The sequence below is a fragment of the Xenopus laevis genome, chromosome 9_10L (genome assembly GCF_017654675.1).
Source record: "Xenopus laevis strain J_2021 chromosome 9_10L, Xenopus_laevis_v10.1, whole genome shotgun sequence".
NCBI classification, from domain to species: Eukaryota; Metazoa; Chordata; class Amphibia; order Anura; family Pipidae; genus Xenopus; species Xenopus laevis.
In genome coordinates this window covers 83373885-83397463 of record NC_054387.1, presented here as the reverse complement: position 1 = coordinate 83397463, position 23579 = coordinate 83373885, and the positions used below count along the sequence as shown (strand labels likewise).

The window sequence follows — 23579 nt, the reverse complement described above, 5'->3', positions numbered from 1 at the left end:
AATAAAGTTATAATAGATCCACTTTGAGTTATACAGGGGTGTGAAAATCTGGAGAGCCGCAAGTTCACACTAATAAAGGGTTCTGAATATGTTGCAAAAAGTTACAGTGACAGTGACATACTTTTGTTTTATGCATGAGAGTTCTCTGTCATTTTTATATTGAACAGAATTGTGGTAGCTTGATACAACTTGATTCAATTATTGTTAAATAATGTTTCCAGCAGGCTTGGGTTATGGGGTTACAGATTACCTGCACCATGATTGTGATGGGTGGCAAGAAAATATTAAGGCCAACTAAACATAAACAATTTTACTATATTCCATACAATCATGTGTATATATGCAAATTATTACTGTCCTTTGTTTTGTTATGAAAGTGTACTCCTGCCTTTTTACTTCCTGCTGTCTTGCTATTCAAGTGACAGCACCAATAACAGGAAGTAAGTGAAGGGAAAATTACTTCCCCTTGCCTTCTGGAAAACAAAATGCAACTGTACATGTCCAGCTACATTGGATCAAATCAATATTGTTTATCTGTAAATGGTATTATTTCTGATAACTTGTTTTTTTCAGTTCTATACTCTTACACAGTATAATTGGACCTCTGTATAATCCTACCCCCTTCCAACCAGGTTGTGCTACTTATTTGCAATCAGTGGAATTCTTCTGCAGGAATAAAAACAGCCCCTTATGCTTTCCATAATGATGGTGCACAGTTTCTCTGGAGGGACTTCAACTCCCAGAAACCATCACTGTAAATGGAAACAAGGCGAGGGATGGATTGGATGGGGGACAGGGAAATGGTCCCCACGAGCACAGGTGAACTCTGATGGTTTCCTTTTTGTGGAAGCAGGTACTTCTTATAATAAAAAAAAATACATTTCATTTTTATTTCTGGAAAACCCAAATAAGTGAGCTAATGTCAAAAAGTGGGGTATAATCTTTCAGCTGTAAGTAGCAAAGTTTTATGTGGGATTGTATGCGAGAATTGAAAGATCATCCTCCAAGGTATGGACCTGTGTACTAGAATCAATATAGAATAATGGGGATAGGGTATGTGTGTGTATAAATATGATGAGGCTGTTCTGTCTGTGTTAAGTTTTAAAAACTGAGCGATTGTTCAAAAAAAATTACAGTGTATAGGCAATTGGCACTTAAGATATCTTAGCATTGAAAATATCTGGACAGTAGGAAGACATTTGAGTGCCCTCAGCACAAAGATGTCACTAGATGGCAAAAGAGATGATGAGTTGTAGTACATAATGAGAAGACTAGGGGGTCCAAGGACAGAGATAGAGAGACCAAGAGAATTCAAGTGTTAAAAATGGTTTTACCCAGAAATGAGAGAGAGCCTTGATATGGGTGTGACTGGATTCACGAGAGTGCTGTACTCTCTGTACCAGGGGAGAAGGGTAGGGTTGTTTACGAGTAATCTAATTATCTACCTTACAAGGACCAAACATGGAGTAGCTTCAGTGTCCCTGTTTGTCCTGTTTAGTTCAAGAATTAACAAAAAACATACATGTTTCATGATTAAAACAGTAGGGAAAAAGTAAAAGTCATGTAAGCTCTATTCACTGTACAAGTGGGGTATACTGGGAAAAAGAGAGAAAACAAGTATGAGAGCACAGCTTACTTTATTAAGGGCTCTTACAGACGAGCGTTTTTACCTGCGCTCCCCTGCATTCCGGTTTTATTCGTTCAGCCGCAGGTGAGTGCAGGAGTAGATGCAATGAATTCTTTTCAATGTGGCTGTACTCACACAGATGCGTGTAAGCGTTGAACGCAGGAATAATGCAACATGCTGCGTCCCAACCTGCGTTCGGCGATTAAGAGCCCTAACATGGAGTGGAAGCTTCCAAACTGATTGCTTCAGTTGAGGCATTGTCTTTAGTCTCCAATATCAACAGCTTGCTGTCATAAAAATAGAGCCTGTTACCATCACACTCAATTATGTGTATACAGATAAGTAGAGGCAGTTGTGTGTGATTCCAATAAATAACATATTCCTTGCATTATATTTTTCCTAAAAAGCTAGGAATGTTTTTTGAAATTCCATTAACCCAAAACAACTTTTAGATTGTAAACTCTATTGAGCAGGGCCCACTTTACCATTTTCTATCAGTTATTGGTCATTTGTGTATTTTTGTATGTAATCTATATTCAGGGTTGTATTTAGGTCCGATGGCGCCCTAGGCTGACGTCACGCCTCGTGCGCGTTGACATTACGCAACATATTCATTCTTCCTTGGCCCCTCATCCCCTCAGCTCCGTCACCAGGGGCCTATATATAAATACAGCCCTGTCTATATTTTTGATTGTATACACAGTTCTATTGTACAGCGCTGCAGAATATGTTGACGCTTTATAAATACATGGTGATAATAATAGCTTCTGCAGAAAACCCAGTGGGTCAGTTCCAGTCAATTTTCTATTCAGTCTTCTCTACTAAATAACGGTTAAGCAATAGAAAAAACTAATAGGATTGTTTTGCCACCAATATGGATTTGTGTAACTAATTTACTATCAAGCATAAGGTACTGTTTTATTATTACAGAAAAAAGGGAATACTTTTTAAAAATTAGAATGATTTAATTAAAATCTACTCGATGGGAGGTTTTCGGATAAGGGACCCCATACTGTATCTGTATGTTTAAGACATTATTCACCCTTTAACACTGTGCACCTTTGAATCCATAAACATGAGTTCCTTCCTTAATCTGTTTGAGCATAGTCTCTTTGCTTGTTTGTCCTATTCTATGGAGCAGTTAACTGGTTGGATTTATGATATGTTATAATATTGGATTCTAGTGAATAATGGTGATCTACATATTGTTTTGGTGACGCTGACTTAAAATGGACAGTGCCCGTCCAATAGGAAGGTCTGTAAAAAATTATGCTTCTCCATGACAACATGTTTATTGGATTGATGTTGTCTCTATGGAGGGAGAACTGTGAGATGGCTGTTCCCATGAGGAGCTGTTTAGAAATGCAGGGGATGGGGAAGGACAGGGCTCAGGTGCAGTTTGTAAATTCAGTCCTTGCAGACCTGCTGTAATGGGTACATTGGCAGCTAATTTATAATGGCAGCTCATAGCGTATAGAGCTTAACTCATTATTTAACTCTTGCAGCTCTGCTCGGTTTTTAGGCCTGCGGCTAAATAGATAGTGCTCTGTGCCTTGCACTCACTCTTGCTTGTGCCCAGCACACACAAACACACACTTATAGAGCTTGTACAGGCTTTATTACATGCATTTGCTGTTTGTTTGAGATGCTAGTTTGAGCGTACTTAAACGCATGAGCTAAGTGATTCCTTATGTGAATAGGGAACAGTAAAGCACTGCGTAAAGGTGTCCATTCTATAAACATAAAGAATAATAAACAAAGTATATTCTGATTGTAACCATGATCTTAACTAATAGGTCATGATCTGAAAAGGAAACCAAATACTGTTTAGGGTGGACCCCTGTAATACTAAGAATCTTTTAAACCTGACATAGTTATCACCCCATGTGACAGTAGCATTATCATAATGAAAGTAAATGTATGATTGGTTGCTATGGTTACTGCACAAATGTGTATTTGGCTTGTAAAGAAACCCTTGTGTTATCTGATCTTTCTGCTTTGCATCTACTGCAGATACTACTGTAGTAGTAGTAGTAGTAATAATAATAATTGGTAGGTTTGCTTTTGCCTCAATATGTCTGTTTTGCATTTATTGCTTTTCCTGCAGTGCAGGGATTATATCCAGCGTTCCCTGCTGAGATGACAGGCTGCCATGCCGACACATTTCATGGACATATTGCAATGAGCTGAATTCTGTGCAGATTAAAGTGCTGCTTTCAGACAAGCGCCCACGATGCCAGGGAACGACAGTGCGTGACAAGGGGCAGACAGGAGCAGTTGGCAGTAGAATGGAGAGTGTGGCATGGGTTTGGGGGGACGGAGAATACTGGGAAGGAGAATACTGGGCCAGAGCCTATTCCTTGCTGTCAGACTATGCAGAACAAGATACCTGCAGTGTGGTTAGTGTACTCAGTGCTGTCTGGTGCCAGGCCCTTCTCACTCTGCCATACACTCAATATAGAATTTGGGAATAAATTTTAGGGGAAGTCTAGTATTGCTGTGCTGCTTCAGGGCAACCAGAGAAACCCTGACAGGAATGATAGTTTTTTATTGCACAGTCAGAGAGCCACAGGCTGTATATTGCTTCATGGCGTTTGTGCTGCTGCATCTGTTGTCGCCGTGTATCACATCAGTCGTTCTGAACTCTGCTTCTTAAACTGTGCTCTGTGCGTATTAGCGCCAGGAGCTTGCAATCGCCTTGCCCTAGCTTCTATTCATCCCTTTTTCTGTGGACTGTGCCTCTCCATTACTGGATGTAAATGTTCTCTTTCTCCCTGCCAGGCTCCTCCTCCTTTCCCCCTCACCCCTCCCTCTCCACACTCCGACTCTCTGCCCCTCTCTCTGTGTCAGTTTCCTGCGGGCTCTGCTCGCTGCTGTCCCGCTCTCTCCATGCCTGTGTCGGCGAATCTCTCCCCGGCTCTGCTCGTGGGGTGCACCCGGCAGCGGAGGGAGAGGAGAGCCGGGGGGAGGGGCTAGGTCGCTCTCATTCACCTTTCTCCCGTCCTATTGCCCCCGCCGTGAGGGGCGCTTTCCATTCTTTTTTTCAGCCATGTACCTGCTTGACCCCGCTCCGCCTCCAATGGAACGAGGAACCCCCCAGAGAAAGACCGTGTACCGCATCTCCCTGACCCTGGTGAAGAAGGAGCTGCTGGCGGAGGGTCGGCTGGAGAGGTGTCCAGAGGAGGAGGGAGAGGAGCTGGATAGCTTCTCCATACAGACTGGCCTCAGGAACTTCAGGACCCGCAGTACCGGGCAGCTGGAACTGGGCAGGCTGAGGGTGAGCAAGTCATCCTCTCTGAGGAAGCTGGGCAAGATTGGAGGTTCTCCTGGGGACCAGTCAGCTGGATGTGGAGAGCCCTGGGACAGCTGTGCTAAGGACAGAGTCTCCCCTGTGGTGGAGATACCAGGAAGCTGTCATACAATTGAAAGGGCTCCCAGGGCCAACCACAGTGCTAAGAGCCCACAAGAGGTTCCTAAGGAAGAGCCATGCCAAAAGCCCTTGGATTACAATAGCACAAAGTCCCCTGATAGGGGCACCTCTTCCCAGACACCTTTAAAACCAGTCATATCTGAGGACTGGGCTAAAGCTGGGCCAGAGGGGCTTTCTGAGAAGAGACACCCCAGTCTCCTGAGGAGAAGCTTCAGCTTTCGCCACTGGAATGGAGAGCTGAGGATTAGGAGCCTGACCAGAGAGAAGCACCATAGCAGCTCCAGCTGCCTCACTCAGCATCAGGCAGAAGTCAGGGAGCAAATGCACGTTTCTGCCACTGACCCTAACACAGCGGAAAAGAGGAATACCCTCGACGTGGGGGAAGTGCTGAACAAAAGTGACCCCCTCACAGACCTTGAGAGATGGGAGAGGAGCAAGAGCAAGAACAGGACCCTGGATAACAGTGACCTCCACAAGCTATCTGAGCAACTGGAGTTGGACAGGAAAGGCCAGGAGAGGAAACTGCTCAGGTTCTTCAGTGGAATCTTCTCCAGGAAGGACGGCTCTCCAGCTTCATTTGCTTACCCTGGAGGCCAGTCACCCAGGACTGGTCATTCCAGATCTAGAGGATACTTTAGCAGTTTAAAAAGAACGGCAACAGATAACATTCAGTCCAGCACAGAGAGTGTTAATGGATCTCCCTATAAAGGTGCCTTTTTTTTTTCTTTGACCATTTGTTTGGCAGTGGAACTGATGTGTTTTTTCTTTTAGCTCTGAAGCTGTACACACATGTCCATTCCAATCCATTTGGTAACAAAATCATCATCAGTTCAGACCACAAAACAATGGTGTAGATAGGTAGTGATGGACAGATGGACATTTCCAGGTAACTGGGTCCCTCTGTGCATCTGGAACTGACATGATGTTGTTCCACTGGACCCAGTAATGTATCCGACTTGTTTCTGTCATTTAAAACTCTCTTTTATAGTTAAGTGGATATTGGAAGTTAGGATCCAGATTATATTTTGACCAGCTGCTCAGTTGTCCAGTAGTATGCTTTATTCACTTAGTAAAACCCCACTTAAAGAAACCATCATTCTAAGAAAGTTTTGAATACCCATTAATTATACATTTTCAGGCCTGCTATTAGCCGAATAACTAGAGTCATAGAGTCACTGAATAACTTCTAGAGTCTGATCCAATAGCTCAGAAAGAGGAATGCTACTTTCAACAGCAATTACATTTACAAATAACTTTAAAACCATTGGAAATGTAAAATGACTGTACAGGTATATTGCAAAGTTTCTTAGAATGGCATTTTCTTACGCTGAGGTAAAAATCCATATTTCTTAGCCAGTCAGGTTTTGGAGTGTCTAAAGATACCCTTTACTTGTACAGCATTATCCAGGTCTGTGTAACTAGAATACAATTATGTTCTAACTTAACCTCAGATAATCAGAGAACAGCCAGCATTGCATGGCCACTAATATAGGCAAAACTGTCTGTCATTTGCAGGTTATCATATTTAAAATCTTTAACATTATATAGAGCAGCAGGGAGGGTTTGTGATCACTGACTTGCCAGATAGTGTAGACTACAACTCCCAGCATCCACCAACTCCCACATGGTGAACTTGGTGTAAACTTTGATGCTAACAGTCCTTGAGTAACAGTTGGAAATTAAACATGGTCACTAAAAGTGCAATAATTCTAGGTCTCTCCATGAAAGAATAAGTTTAAGGGAAGAAAACCGAAATTCACTGTGGGATGTTCTAATTTTTTGTAGTTTACTGTATATGTGCCAGCAAGAAGGTGTGTGTTTTCTATAGAAGAAGAATGCCTATCCAGGGTAGAAAGTAAATCCGTTTCCACCCTCGGTGAGTTTGAGTTTCTTTCTCCTTTAAGAAGATTCAGAGAAGTTGTCAGAATATGGTTGTATTCATTTTAATAGAACATTCTTTGATGTTGGTGTAATATTTTCCAGTATAGCAGTGTTCTTACCCTTTCTCTCAGGGGACCCAACGTAACTTTGGAATCCGCTTTGTGACCCAGAAATTGGTTTAGAACCAGCTATGAGGCTTGTTTTAGTAACTGTGTTCTATTGTAGGATATAATCTGCAATACTAACAGGGGCCAGGGAGACCCACTCTAAACTGCATGGGGGTCTTTTTTTTGGTCACACCCATAGGCTTCCAAACTGTGCATTATTGGTATCAATGAGCAAAAATTAGAATCTATGAAGATCTATATTCACTAATAGAATTTTAGCATGTATAATTATAGTCTGGTGCATGTGACTAACTAGCAGCTTGCCTGGTGTTCTGCAACATGACATGTTGGTTTTAGTACTATGACACTAGGTCCAGATATGTCCTGTCTTATAATAGGAGGACCTGTATCTCCTTGCTTTGTTGCTGAATTGAAAAGGTCCTATTATTAAGGGATGGTCATGGATTAGGAATTCGGTATATTTATGGACCCAACCCTTTATAAAGACTGCAGTATAGATTGTCTAGATTGGTGTTTGTTAAGGTGAGGGTGGTTTTTGCTCCTAGGTGGCTTTTATATGAGATTGAATAGCATAAAATTGTATTTATTTTCTAATATATCATTGTATATGAGAAATTATCATTGTATATGAGAATCAAAGTGGGTATAATAGCAAACAAACACTTTATTTACATTACAAAAATGTATGTGGCTTGGCCAGTTAAACGTTCTACATTAGTTTCTCATAAGGAAGTGTTCAGCCAGCTGGGTCTGTGGTGTATCTTCTAGTATCCGTGTAGTGCAGGGGGGCCCATGACTGATATCCATACATTTTCGGAAGGAAAAGTATTTGTGACCTTATATGTTTTTCTAATGGTTTAGCTTTTAGTTGTGAGCTGGCTACATCTCAGTAGCCTTTGGTTACTAAAAAAAAAAAACTTGTCTGGTTCAGAATAATCCGATTTCTTAAAAGTTATATAATTTACTCCAAGCGTGGATAATCCACAATCCTTTCTGTGGAAGTTTGTAATGCAGAGTGGGTGAACTGAATGCCGTATGTGCTCCCATTCCCATTAAACCCTCAGGCTAAAGGGATTGTTGTCTAGTTGTAATTTGGGTCACTGGGTCATTTTTGCTACTTTGTCAAACACGTGTACAAGCTACAGGATTGTACCTTAAAATACATGTCACACTCATTTGCTGTTCATATACAGGCAATAGCCATTTTATAGGGACATCAGTTCTGTGTTTCTTAGCTTGGGTTACATCCATAGAAACCAAAGTGCCTATAAAGGGGTAGTTACATGCCAGTAGGTGGCTTCCTTCCTTCCTTTTCTCTCCTTTCCTCTCTCTATTGCTTCTCTCTTTTTCTCTCTTTGTGCAGATATGGTAAGCATTCTTTTTCGTGGTTGAAGATTCCATAATAAGCATAAACTTCTCATAATTAAGGCTTTGTTTTGAGCAAGGTTTTAAAATGCTATTTAGAGCAGAGCAATGTGGTTCAGGAAGCATGGGCCATAATTAAGAGCATTTGTGCATTTGTTGTTTCATAGTAGCAGTAGGGTTCAGCTGCAGGGGCGATGAGGAATTAACATTGCAGGAATCTGAGTGATGGTGACTGCACCTCCTAGAAGCACTTTGCCGGCCTGGAAAGACTTTGTAATCTGATTACCATAGCATCAATGGTGTTGGAGTAATACATGGAATGTTGGATGATTGTGTAAATCCTACTAATCACTTTGCAAGGGAAAGTAAATATTTCTTTTCTGGACACAGTGCAACCTCCCAACTGATAAGCAGAGAATGTAAACTCCTGCGTGATTAAAAAAAAAAAAGCGAAAGGTTCTCACTTCACATAGTGGCATCATAGGGAATTGAATGTGGGCTTAAATGTTGCATCCAACACATTAACATACAGTATAGGCCACATTTTCTAAGAATTGTGTTCCACTGTTGTTGAGTTGAAAGGTATGTGCGTGTGTATTTCGTCTTTAACCCCTGAAGGTTTAATTTACCATACATAAAAGATTTTCCATTTCCCACACTCTCCTAAGGACATATCTCACTTTCTTGTTATAATCCTATAGGGTCATAGTTTTATGTATATTTAAAGTGGCTTATTTCTGTTTTGATTAATTTATTTCTATATCCTGCAGTTTCCAGTTGTTGTTGGACTACAATTATGTACAGGTCCCAGCCCTTCTTTAAGGACATTGGGATTGCCATTTTGTAAGATGCACTGAGGATGTCCCAATTTCCAGTTTTACCAGTTTCATCCTAGCTTTTGTGTATAGAGCCAAGTGTCGGTTTGTCTAGACTAGAGATTTCAGATTTCCTATTAGAAACCCACAGGGCCCTCCTGGACCACCTGTGATCTGTAGAGCGGTGACTAATTAATAGGTTTCTAATATCCAGCTTTTAACAGAGTTGGCACAGTTGTCACCTCTACACCCCATGATAGATGTCTAAGGCAATGTTTCTTAACACTTTTTTTTCCAGGGAGATGAGACTGGTTTGGGTGTATTGACTTTAGACTTGCCCTAGAACATTTAGGCCAGAGTTGGCCCCTAAGAGTGTAGGCTGTGTTTTCGATAATGTTGGCATGGTTCCTGTATTATTTACATGTCATTGTCACCTTAACGTATAGTGTAAAAGTAAAAAAAACAAAGTATTTATTACTTATTACTGAAGCAAAGATGCTGAAGACAACTTACAGCTGTTGAGAAATTCAAATTCTGTTTTATCGTTTTACATCCTGGCCATGTGCTATGGCTCTACAAGGTACAAAGGTGAGCTAATCACTGTAATTACTCCATTTAGCTGGATAGCTGAAAGCAATGGAAGGCGACACCTACCCTTAGGCTTTTTTTGACAGTTCCTTTTCTCTCTTTTGCATATAGTTTGTGATGTTCGTCTGCCATATGGGAGGATAAAAGATGCCGATATCTATCTTTTAGTTCAATTTGGCAGCTTATCTGCCCGTGTAGGTGGCGTTCCGACAGGTCTCCCTGATCAATATCAGGCCAAAAATCGGACAGATATAGATCTGGCAGGTTTTTTTTTTTTGGTGATCGAGGACGGTCCTCGTCCCTCGGCACCCATTTCCTTTGGTTGGCAACCTCGCCAAACAAGCTAACCTTATAGTGTATGGCCACTTTAAGAGATCCTCAGCCCACTGTCAAGGTTTTATAAGTACAGGTATGGGATCTGTTATCCAGAATGCTGAGGACCTGGGGTTTTCTGGATAACAGGTCTTTCCATAATTTGGGTCTTCATAGCTTAAGTCTACTAGAAAATCATGTGAACATTAAATCAACCCAATAGGCTGGCTTTGCTTCCAATAAGGATTAATTATGTCTTGGTTTGGATCAAGTAAAAGGTACTGTTTTATTACTACAGAGAAAAAGTAATCATTTTTTAAATTTGAATTATTTAGATAAAAATGAGTCTATGGGAGACAGCCTTTCCATAATTCACAGCTTTCTGGACAATTGTAATGAAAAATCCAGAAGCACAGCAATAAATTGCTTAGTGGAATCGGTGTTTTATAAAGGGCCGGAGGGGCCTGAAACGTTGCCCTTTTTGTGGATACACATGGGCTTAATAAAACACAGATTTCACTAAGCAATTTATTGGTGTGCTTCTGGATTTTTCATTACATGTGTCCATGACCCTGTGCAAGGGAAGGGTCTTCCGGAAAAGCACCCAACACTTCCAACAAGTGATCATCAACCAGGTAGAGCACCCCACCATTGTGCAGCTTTCTGGATAGGGTTTCCAGATAATGTGTCCCATACCTGTACCTCAAGTTGATTTAGCTAGCATATTTTGTTGTGGCAGTACCTGATGATAAAAAGGCAAGACTAATACATAAACACAGTTTAACCCGTGTGCAGTCTGGATATTTGCTTTTTTTATTGATCAGTGACAAATAGTGTCAGATTGATCTGTGATACGCGTATTAGTCACTCCCGGGGCTGGCTGATGCAGAATGTAAAGGCATTGCTTCCATTTTCCTGGAAAACTGATCAACTCTTGAACTTGAAATAATATGGCAACCTGGTGGGTAATTCAGGAGAAGGGGAACTGGATACCTGGTGGAATCAATGCTCATCTCTATGAACATAGTGCTTTTCAGTGTTCTCATGCTCTGAGGTGCCAGTCTCACTGCATATCAGTTGCTTGCCTGGCACAGCAGAAAATTAAGGAGGGTATGTGTAGGGTATGTGCAGCTGTGCTGTTCTTGTGGATGGCCCTTGAGGCTGCTTGCATGTTTAGCGAACACAGACTCGGGTACATGAGGGCCAATATGTGTTGTTTTTGTTTGCCTCTCTTTTCTGGTGACTAGTGATGGAGCAGGAATGCATTGTCCGTGTTACCCTGATCTCCTCTCGCAGGAAGATGAAATCCAAACCACATGTGATTGTTGATATAATCATGGGAGTCTGAGTGATGCAGGCAGCTTGTGCAGGCCTTTGTGCTCTAAACAAACATTTGCTGGGCCCTGTAGCTCCTTCCACAGACTCTTGGAAAACAAAATCATAAATAAGGCACTGACATTATTTTATAGTAGTTACAATGTACATCAATTTGTCTATTTTTATACTTGTAGTTTTAAGGAATGCCATCAGAACACAGCACTGGCCTATTACAGTTTATTGCGAGAAGGACCCTGTAATAACTCTTCTACATCTCTTACAGATCACATTCACTCTTTACCTCACCCTCAAGCAAAATGCTCTCCCTCCTAAAAACATTTGCACTGCCACATGAGTGTTTTGCGTGCATGACAAAGGTTTATTCCCACTTATCATTGGAAAGCTCTGTGAATAGCAACAGCTAAATGTTTCCAGCTTTATATGCAAGGCAATTGTGGGCTGCAGTTTTGCCCACTCGAGAAAGATGCAGCTGCTAAAATGCTCAGCAGTTCCTTGTGTGGCTTTACTGGCAAACTCCTTACCACCCTTTTGCTCCATATGTCCATGGTCCTGCTATACAACTGTGCATTCAGCCTTCTGTCCTTCTGTACATGCCAGTCTATATATTCCCTTTCTGTTACATTGTCCATATTGTTCTACCCTTTTACCCCGGTATGCACTCCCTTTTGCCTCACTGTGGGTATTATTCTATGACCATATCCCCTGTGTTCACACATTTCTACATCTCCTTCCTGTCTGCCTGTGGCTCCAGACTATTTATCTGTCTCCCCGCTCTGGGGGCACCACTTTGTTTCTCCGGTATTCCTTCCTTTTGCTGCACTTTGCTTGCTGCTTTATGGGTCTGGCCACACAAGCAGATTCAGGGAGATTAGTTGCCCCAGCAACAATTCTCCTCTTCTTCGGGGCGACAATCCCTGAACTGCCCTCGAGAGGCAACTTTGGGCGACTATTTTTGCCCCACTGTGAACAACCTGTGCAATCACTTAAATTGTTTTAGAACCTGCACAAAAGAAATAAGCTATACAACAAATATAAATTAATTGCCAAGGTGCCCTGCCCATTAGATATTGCTATCTAGGTGAAGGCTGTTTGCACAGTCCTACTTTTAAATTAAAGGAACACTTAAAAAAACCTAAATACAGGCTTCTTGGTCACACACTTGCACACTCACAATTATACAGGTTAAGATCTTGTTCTTGAACATGCAAATGTGCAGAAGAAGAAAATAGCTTCCCAAAGCTTTCTGGGTAACGGCATAAATCTCAAATGTGGAAACATTTATGTACACTTGGGTGAATTAAGAGTGCTATGTGCTCATATTCAAAGAAGGAACTTTTTTCAGTATTGCAGTTGCAGTTTGTGGAAGTTGTTGTGTGACAGATGGTGAGCTGACGGCTGCAATTTTCCCTTTAAAGTTAGTTGGTGTTTGTTCAGTATGGGTTGAGTGCTGCCCTTCCACATACCTGTCACAGCAATGTCACACAACATGACTGGAGAACAACTCACTGGCTGTTTGCGTGCAGTGACACGCTTTTATGTATGTTCACTATATACACTATATAACAATACTCTCTTTTGTTATGCTACAAGCAGCTGCAGGCTGAACTTTTATAGCACTTAGAATGATTAGGTTCACTTGTGTTTACTTAAATTTGCTCTTTTTGACTCACTGGCATTTCTCAAAATTAAATTTAAGAGTAGTGACATATTTCAGCACATATTGGTCTTGTCATTAACTCCCCCTCCTGCACAAACCACAGACTTTAGGTCTTTTTTATACAAGTGTTTAAAATATGTGCATGGCGTTAATTCAAATATAAGGACAAGAACAGAGCTTCATAACGGCACCATTTATTGGACAGGTATGGGACCTGTTATCCAGAATGCTCGGGACCGGTTTTCCGGATAACAAATCTTTCCATAATTTGGATCTTTTAAGTCTACTAGAAAATCAGGTAAACAATAAATAAATCCAATATGGCTGGTTTTGCTTCCAATAAGGATTCATTATATCTTAGTTTGGATCAAGTACAAGGTACTGTTTTATTATTACAGAGAATAAAGAAATCATTTTGAAAAATTTAAATTATTTGGATAAAATTGAGTCTAGAGGAGATGGACATTCCAAACTTCAGAACTTTCTGGGGTGGGGGTTCCAGATAACGGATCCCAGTACACCACTTTTTACACCTTTTTGCATGCAGTGTCTTTGTATATATTCCTTTGCTGCTTAGGAGGTTTTGGTCTGGTGATAAAAAGTATCAATGCAAGTAATATTCTTGCTCTTGTCAAACATACAAAAGCATGTAATATCTTGCTTTTTATTTCTGCTCGCTATGATCTAATTTATATGCTGTCAAGTCCATGCCCCAAATCTCTGTCTTCAGCAAATTCCACAACGTATGAAATATGTAATGTATTTGGCAAGGTTTGAATACCGGAAAAAACTGCAGCACCATCCTGCGCTTTCTTGGAGAGAGCAGATATTATTTACAGAGCTTTGCATACTTCCTCGGTACTCGAAAGGTTAAAAGGCTGCTGCTTCAGTGATTGAAATTTAGAGAGATTAGCCACTTTGACCTCTGTTGGTGTACTCTGGTTTGAAGTTGTATTTGCTGAGAGATGGGGCTGATCCTGGGGGCGTTGGGGATAAAGTCCAGATTGGGCGGTGTTAGCACTGTGTTTGTATGCAGATGTGCTTCTTGTTGGGGCACTGGAATTAAGGTCACTTGCAGCTAGGTTTGCCACCTTTTCTGGAAAAAAACACCGGCCTTCCTATGTTCTTGCCGATTTTTCCTATTAATAACATTGGTATCAAGCATAAAATACCGGCCAGGTGGCAACCCTACTTGCAGCCCTCAACTGAAAAGGCTTAGGATCCTTTTCACTATATAACATCCTTTTTGAATGTTCAGGCCTCATTGTATTTGGTAGTAATTTAGACAGGACAACTGTCCTTCCCCTGCCCTCACAGTCTGTGAAACCTAACCCACTGTTTATACAGAGGATACGGATAATATTTGTTGCATGTCTGACAGAGGCTCCATACACTACCCTCTGAGCCAGCAGGGAATTCTTCTCACCTTGGGTATTGGCCAGTGTCAGCCCTGACTTATTAGGTAGCGTTTCACAGAACATTCAGCATTTGCACCAGTATCTGTCCAGTGGAGCTTGCACTCTATTTACTCTGCTACAGAAATGCATACTCACTCTCTAGCCAAATTAATCAAGCAAATGTTAACTTACCGGTATGTCTTTGGACTGGAGGATCTAGATTCGCCATCAATTTTTGCATGTGATTGACCCATACATGGAAAAGAAACAAATTCCATAGTCCCGAGAGGAATGGTTGAGTGACAATATTAATATGGCAGTGTAGCTGCACCAGCATTTCTCTGCCTTGACTTTTATGCATATGGCCCTGTATTTATTGGCTGGAAGCAAGCCATATGTGTTGTCTGCTAGGCTGAAGATTATGCCAAAAAAAAAAATTGCATTCCAATTTGCCAACAAATCTCAGTTTGTGTAAGAGCTTTTTTTATGCATCATTTTGCCATGGAATACCTCAGTTTCGTTTTATCTGGTTTTCACACATAATGCGATTTTCAGATAGAAACTTCCTTAATGGGGTTTATTACAGTAAAATTGGCTCTGATTATTATTACATTTGTTTTATTGGGCTCCATTACCTGGTTCCTTTTAAACATTTATATAGTACAGCGCTGACACAGTAGTATCAATGTGCTGAAGGACTCCAGACAAGGTGCTTTTTAAAGGGGTTGTTCACCTTTGAGTTACATTTTAGTATGATTTAGAGCAGTGATCCCCAACCAGTAGCTTGTGAGCAACATGTTGCTCTCCAACCACTTGGATGTTGCTCTCAGGGTCCTCAAAACAGGTGCTTTTTTTTTAATTCCAAGCTTGAAAGCTAGTTTTAATTGCATAAAAACTAAGTATAGTGCCAAGTAGAGCCTCTTGTAGGCTGCCAGTCCACACGGGGGTTACCAAATAGCCCTTATTTGGCACCCCAAGGGACTTTTTCATGATTGTGTTGCTCCCCAACTCTTTTTACATTTGAATGTGGCTCACAGGTAAAAAAAAGTTGGGGACCCCTGATGTAGAGAGTGATATTCTGAGATAATTTGCAGTTATTTTTCATTTATTATTACTTGTGTTTTTTGAGTTATTTACTTTTTTTCAGCAGCTGTCCAGTTTGCATTTTCAGCAATCTGGTTGCTCTGGTCCAAATTACCCTAGTAACCATGCATATTTGAATAAGAGACTAAAATATGAATAGCAGAGGGCCTGAATTGAAAGATGAGTAATAAAAAGTAGCATTAACAATACTGAGCATTTGGTTTAAGATGGGGTCAGTGACCCCTTTCCCAACCTTAATAATAATTATACTATTGTGCCTGCAGAACAAAATGTGTGACGGAATGCACCAATACAACTACAAAAATCAGTAGATCCATCAGGTGCTTGTGCCAGTGGCATATTTTGTATATTCATATATATAGTATATTCAGTTTCATGTCTTATGCCACAGGGAAAAAAGGTTTTTATTTAAATCACAGAAAAGTTGTAAACATGTTGTTCCCAAACAAAAGTACATGTTATCTCAATGTAACAGCTGATTGGACATGGTCAGCTTTGGAGCTTCCTTTCTACAGAAACATAAACACATCATCAGATACTTGAGCATGCAGTTCTTCTAAACAGAGCGAGGGTCCAGCCCTGGCAGTGCCAGCCTCCACAGTATCTTGGTGCTGTGCTGTACCATGTAGGCCAGTAACTTGCACAAGTCTCTCACTCAGTGGGCTGTTCTATGTGACTTGCTCACATCTGTACTTCCCCTCTAATTACATGCTAAGTGACATGGACTAAACCATGTGTCGCCACTTAACTCATTGGGTGCCTGAGATGGCTGCCATATGTAAAAACTGCTCACACTACTGTGTATGGGCCTTTAGCAGGGGAGAAGTTAAATGCAGAAGGCAGAGTTATGGTGCCTGGGGGGATGCAGGAATTTATGATGCAATATGTGGCACAAAAAGAGACCCTGTTAGAATTACTCAGTGCTGAAATTTCTGAAATAATTTGTTGAGCTATTTCTCCCAGCAACAATACTAAGTTAGTTAGAAAGGGAGCTCTGGGAGCACAAAAGGGGAGGGAGAGAGACTGATGGACTGTCTGGGATTTTTTTTTTTAAAGGGGGTCTACAAGAGCAGGGTACTAATGAGGCCATATGGGGGGTATACGGAGCAGGACACCAGGGGAATGGAAGAGAGGAGGAGACAGGCAGGATGGCAGCATCATGGATAGAACTTTGGTTTGAGTAGCTGTTACATATTTCAGATGTTGTCAGATCTTAACTATATACTATAGTACAACCGCTGCTGTATAGAAGTGTAAGTGAACCACTGAAGTTGCTTTGTACCCTCTGTGTATATCCGTGAAATAAAATGTGTACTCTACAAATGCAGCTTAAGTAGTCGTGGATACATGGAATCGTTTTCCAGTCTTGGTTAGTCTGTCTAGGGATGCAAGGAATCCAGAATTCATCATGCAATTCAGCATTTTATCTCAAAGGTTCAGTTCCAGTAAAATCCCAATGATTTTAGCCTGGAATTTTATTGTAATGGGCCCCTGAATTTTTATTATTTGATTCCTTCAGGTCATTTTGTTGCCAGCACAATCACATTTTAAAATTTAGGCAGTTTGGTATCACTACAAATGTATTTGGAGGATTCAGTATTTGAGTCCACAAAATGTTTCTTATTTCATGTTAAAGGACCAGTAACATCAAAAAAATTTAAAAAAAAATTTGTTGGTATACAACGAAAAAAACAACTAGTTTTTTAGTTACCGTTGAGTTCAGTACACGACATTTTCTTCTTCCCTTTGAATTGCTATGCTTCTTTAAGGAATAGACTTGGTACGGCCCTTGTGTGTCCATTCTGTTTATAGTAACATACTTACACTGTATATAAAATATGTGCCAAAGTATGTATCACTTGTAAATGTAAGCATGTCTGAAGTGATGGCAACAAAGTGACTGTCATTGAGAACCACAAATGTTCCATTCAAAGTTGGGATGCACCGAATCCACTATTTTGGAATCGGCTGAACCCCTGAATCCTTCGCAAAAGATACGTCCGAATACCAAACTGAATCCTAATTTTCATTTGCATATGCAAATTAGGGGTGGGAAGGGGAAAAAAAAATACTACCTTGTTTTGTGATACACGATTTCCCTCCTGCCGCTAATTTGCATATGCAAATTCGGATTCTGTTCTGTTGGGCAGAAGGATTTGGCCAAATCAGAATCCTGTTGAAAAAGGCCCTAACCGAATCCCTAACCAAATCCTGGATTCGGTGCATCCCTAATTCAAAGCAACTGTGGGATTGTGGTCTTGTACCACAAAGCTGATTTATTGCTTGTAGGAGTTGTAAGGTCTCAGTAGCTTAAATTCCAAGTAGATTTGCCGTATACATTATAAGATAGGGTGTTTGGGCATATATCTGCCAAGCATTGTATGATGCATGATGTCTATTTATTTTATTGCACTGCAGGTCCATTTCTTTACCAATGAGCTATGAATACATTCAGAAATGTTGGCAAATGCAGAGCAGGTATTCACACGCAAGCTATACAAGAACTCATGGAATACAGTATTGAATCTGCCCATCTGACATGCTGATTTTCTAATTTCTAAAGGTGGCCACACACACACGGGCAAATTTAAGCTGGTGATTTGGGCACTTCAGAACAAATCAACAGCTTATCTGCCTATGTGTGGTGCTCAATCTTCCCTCCCAACCGATATTAATCAGATGTCAATCGAGCAGGTTTGATTGTTCCTTCAGATCAAGATCTGCCCTTGCTCATTGTTGCGATCCTCAGTCCAACCACTGGCAGCAATTATGATCCGATTATTGGCCTGAAGGCAAAACAATTAGATCTGCCCAATATTTCCCACCTCAAGGTGGGCATGCCGGGGGAAAGATCTACTCTTTAGGTGACCTCACCAAACAAGCGGATCTTATATGGCCAACTTCACCCACCCAAAATTGCAAATTGCAAAGATGGTAAATTCAAGCTACAATACGCCTTTTGTGGGTGTTGGGTAAAGGCAGTTTGCCACAGTTAAACTGTCTATTTTTGAAAATAGTCATAAAATATATTATTGTTGTTTGGCTCTGTTTTCTATTAAAAAAAATCTTGCTTCGTCAGCTAAATAATTATATGAATACAATTTAAAGCAGAATAACCAATCTGTTACTAGGCACACCTTGCTGGTCCTCTCTCTCCATCAGTTATTCTCATTTTTGTCTGGTTCTAATCTAAAAACACCTTGTTATACTTTTATTTTATGTTCTGGCAGCAGAATACCACACTCTTGCTTATACCGCATGTGAAGGAAATTCCCAACCTTTTCGCGGCCCCATACTGAAATTTAGAGGCCTTAAAAAAACACCAAAATGCCTTAGACAAAGCCACAAAGAGACAATAATACTGACTTGTACCTAAGAAGAGGTTTATTTCCGCTTTGTAATGACTGTATAAGGAATGACTTTTTAATGACCTTGAGACCCTTGCTTTTTCCATCATGACCCAAAGATTTTCCAGTTTGGAAGTAATGCTTCTACAATAAAAGTAGTAGTTCCCTTTTAATTTAACTGTATGTATGTCATAGAATGGCCTGTTCCTAGCAACGTTTCATTTGGTCTTGGATTATTTTTTTTTAATTTGTGTTCCACTTGTGTCTCTTATTTTCTTTCAAATAAGGCTCACTGTTGGCAGCAGCCAAAAAGACTATTCCTCTGGGAGGCTACAGTTTTATTGTTATTTTTTTTTCTTTTTATTTCAGTACTTATCTTTCTTTTCAGACCGTCTCTAATGCATCTGTTTCTCACGCAAACCACTACCTGGTTGCTTGGGGATACTGGACAGCAGCAACCAGAAACTGTAGAGCTGCTGAACAAAAAGCTAAATAATTAAAAAACCATAGAAAATTTGTAGACCAATTGCAGATTGTCTTCAAATATTGCTGATTACACCATACAAATGTTAATTTAAAGGTGAGCTGCCATTACATTTTAAAGACTGCAAAATACAACAGACAGATCTAGGCATAGACTTCCTCACAGTTGTCTCAGTAACCCTAAGACTGTGGTTCCAAATCTGAGTTACAGTACCCATGTAGGACAAGTAGAGTGAGATTTGAGTGGTCAATGATGATTTACTGGCATAGCTATCCCTCTGAGGGTACAATGTGTAAAATCAGTGATACATTTTGGGTTGGATCCTGGCTTATGGTACTTAATAAGTAATATGCAATAATGATTTTTAAATATTAATCTATATCTTTCCCCAAGTTTATAAAGTCCAGATTAGATTATCCCTGGTCAATGACAGGCAGCAGCTAAAGGAAAATTTTTTTTTCACATTTTTTTTCCTCTCTCCTATAAACTCAGTGATTGCTAGTGGTTTTGCAGGCACTGGCCCCGCAGTTTCTTGCATGTGTGATGAGTGACTGATTTTCTTGACCTCTTTACAATTGATTCAGCCCCATTCACGTGTCAGCCTTCTTCTTCGACCATTGAACCAGATTTGCTTTTTGAGTTACATGTATTATAGTGGCTATGCACAATGCAAGAGTGATATGGTTTCAGAAGGGGGTTTGTAGTATTCATAAACAAGATAGACTGTGTAATTCATTTGGAAAGCATGGCCCGATATTTGTATCTGTTATTTAGCAATGCAGCTCATGGTATACCGCATGGTATACCGCTGTGTCTAGCTAACTACAGCTGCTCGATATACATGAGATTATAGACAACACAGAAGTTATATTAAAGTGATACTGATGCTAAAAAAACTACATTTTAAAATGTACAAAAAAGTTACCAGTAGGTCATGTTGAACGTTACCTATAGGTCTGTTTTTGTAAATAATTTTTAGCTGATGTTCCTAAACCTAGCTGTTTTGCCAACCTGACTGTCCCATCTCAGCCTGTCGGTTAGCGTTTCTAATACTAACGGACTTCTGCTGCACAAATATGGCAGCCCCCTCATAGACGAGCACAGGGAGTCAGATGGGTAATGTTAAAGCTTTGAGCAAATACGTTATGGCTAAATTATAAGTAGCAAACAAAGCCAATACTATGTAAGAATGGTTTAATTTCTGGTGTCAGTATCTCTTTAAAGGAGAAGGAAAGGTTAAAACTAAGTAAGCCTTATCAGAAAGGTCCATCTAAATATGCCAGTAAACCCCCAAAGTAATGCTGCTCTAAGTCCCCTGTCAAAAGAAACACTGCATTTCTTTCCTTCTATTGTGTACACATGGGCTTCTGTATCAGACTTCCTGCCTTCAGCTTAAACCTCATTGCCCTGGGCAAGAGCATGCTCAGTTTGCTCCTCTCCCCCCACCCCTCCCTTCTCTACTGTAATCTGAGCCCAGAGCAGGGAGAGACTCAGGCAGGAAGTGATGTCACACCATGTTAATACTGCAGCTCCTATCCTAAACAAACAGAGAGTTTCTAGAGCTTTTTACTCACGTATGGTAAAACATTCTACAGAATAAATATAGCATTCTAGCTTGCACTATTGCAGCTAATCTATTGGCAATAAAATGCCTCCATAGCTTTCCTTCTCCTTTAAGGAGGCAGCAATTTTATTGCGGATGAAACTGGGAAATTAGGATCAATTTGCTTCTTTTGAAGACAGGTAGGGTAGATTGCAGAATTTGTCAGACTTATGTTCAGTGGAGACACCACTTGTAAAGATGTAGCTCTGTAGCTGTTTGGTGCCCTAAGGGGCAAATTAACTCAGAATCAGCTATTCGAATGCAAATTGGATTCAACTGACTTTGGTCACTGACAGTTACACCTTATTGTTCTCAAACAATTTTCCCTCCACCCTATTCCATGCTCCCATGAAAATTTAAAGCATTCATGTTGACAGGGCTGATTGAATGGCAACAGGTTGTATTGTGCCTTAGTAATGTCAAATTTAGCTTCCATTTATACAGCCACTAAGATAGTAACTCTGCCAAATGCTTTGTTGTGACACTTGTAGCAAAGCAAATGTTTTCCACATGTGAGACACACATTCACCAAAATGTAGTCGTTCTCCTTAGAGTTCCATACTTCATTACTGTACCACCCATAAGCTGGGATGGCATTTGCTCTCATGATTATTATTTTGGTGTTGGAGATGGCCCAGAGGTAAAGTCATTCGTTGATAATATTGGACAAGTTATTGTGATTTGTGATGGATAGCTACATATAGGGGCAGATTAATTAAGGGTCGAAATGAAAATTTTAATTTTCTAAAAAAAAAAATGTGGTCAAAACTGTCAAATTCGAATTTCGAGATTTATTAAATATATATTTGCCACCTAAAACCTGCTGAATTACTCTTTAAGTCAATGGGAAAGGTCCAGGGATCAATTTGGAGATGTTTGCAGCCTTTCTGACACTTAAGTTGTTTTCTGAGAAAAACTCAAATTGAGTTTGATCGAATCTGATTCGAGTTTTCGGGTTGTTTAAATTTGTTCGAGTTTTGAATATTCAATTTTATTGATAAATTTCCCCAAGTCGAATTTCGAATTCATTCGAATTTTAGGGCTGGGACACACTGGGCGATTTGGGGAGATTTAGTCGCCTGGCGACTAATCGCCGCGTCTTTCCACGACCAATCTTCCCCGAATGCCTCCCCTCGCTCTGCGCCTGGCTAAAATGAAAAATCGCCTGCGCTAATCACACGCGGCGATTCGTTTTCCGAAGTCGCCCGAAGTTTCCTCGTGAGGCAACTTCGGGCGACTTCGGAAAACGAATCGCCGCGTGTGATTAGCGCAGGCGATTTTTCATTTTAGCCAGGCGCAGAGCGAGGGGAGGCATTCGGGGAGAAAAGTCGCGGCGATTAGTTGCCAGGCGACTAAATCTCCCCAAATCGCCCAGTGTGTCCCAGCCCTTAGGGAGTTTAAAAAAACTCACATGTATTTGAAATTCGACCCTTGATATATCTGCTTCATAATGTTACAGTTGTTTTGGAGTCTTTCCTAATGGCTTTACAGCACCAAGCGGAGTATTTCATAGCAGGTCTATTTACTGGAAGCATGTAAATTGGCATGAGGGCCAAAGCTTCTGGGTATGATGCAAAACAAGGGTGGCAATTTGTCTTGTGATGTTCCCTTGTGGTACCATGTTCCAGACATTTGGTTGCCTGAATCAACATGATAGCTTTTGACATTTCAAAAAATGGATAGCAACAGAAAAAAAATAAAAAATATTGCAGGGGAATTCCAATATACTGTGCCAGAAGCACTGTGGCAGTACCTTGATTTGTATTCAGCCAGGATGACCTATTAGAAGGTGAATATGCAGGTTGCCTCTATCTGAGAAGGATTGTTGTCTGTGCCAGACCTAAAGAGCTATTCCAAGAATGCATTGTGTGTGCAGAGCAATCCCAGCTGTACTGACACGCGCTGCTCAGTGTGCTGCCTGCTTGCGTCACACCTTATGGGAAGAATATGTGTGACTGTCAGTTTACAGGGCAAACCTTTTGAAATAAAAAAAAAAAATAACAAAAGTGGAATAAAGGTGATACCTTTATTGGATAACTAATATAATCATAGCAAGCTTTCAGAACATTTTAGTTCCTTTTTCAAGCTGATTAAAGGAACAAAAATGTTCTGAAAGCTTGCTATGATTATATTAGTTAGCCAATAAAGGTATCACCTTTATTCCACTTTTATGTTTTTTTATTTCAAAAGGGTTGCACTGTAACATTTTTACTGGCTAACACGGTACAGCAATTTTACCTGCAATGGCTGTCAGTTTTAAATATAGTCAAAAATAACCTTTTGGCCAGTGAAAACAGAATCTTAGAAATAAAGGGCAAGGTTGTCTGGAATGGACAAAATGCAACAATAAAAATTGTATATATATGTTTTCTATTAGATATTATATTAGAGGGCCCATTGAGAACAGACCCTTTAATGTCAGGCAGGTTAATTGGCTCCTGATTAAATTAAGTTTGTGTTTTCTTAGAGCCATATCTGTCAATCACAATGGACTGGGGGAAGC

At 40.5% G+C, this 23579-nt stretch overlaps 1 protein-coding gene across 6 annotated transcripts in view; it reads left to right on the top strand.

Annotated features, from left to right (window-relative positions):
* agap1.L (ArfGAP with GTPase domain, ankyrin repeat and PH domain 1 L homeolog) overlaps window positions 1-23579 on the top strand; it is a 257570-nt gene that overhangs the window by 109378 nt on the left and 124613 nt on the right. For 2 of the 6 annotated variants that reach the window (XM_041575578.1, XM_018234255.2), the window contains exon 1: window positions 4458-5766. In XM_041575578.1, the coding sequence (XP_041431512.1) occupies window positions 4677-5766 (1090 nt within the window). In that variant the 5' untranslated portion in view covers window positions 4458-4676. 6 annotated transcript variants of the gene reach the window in all.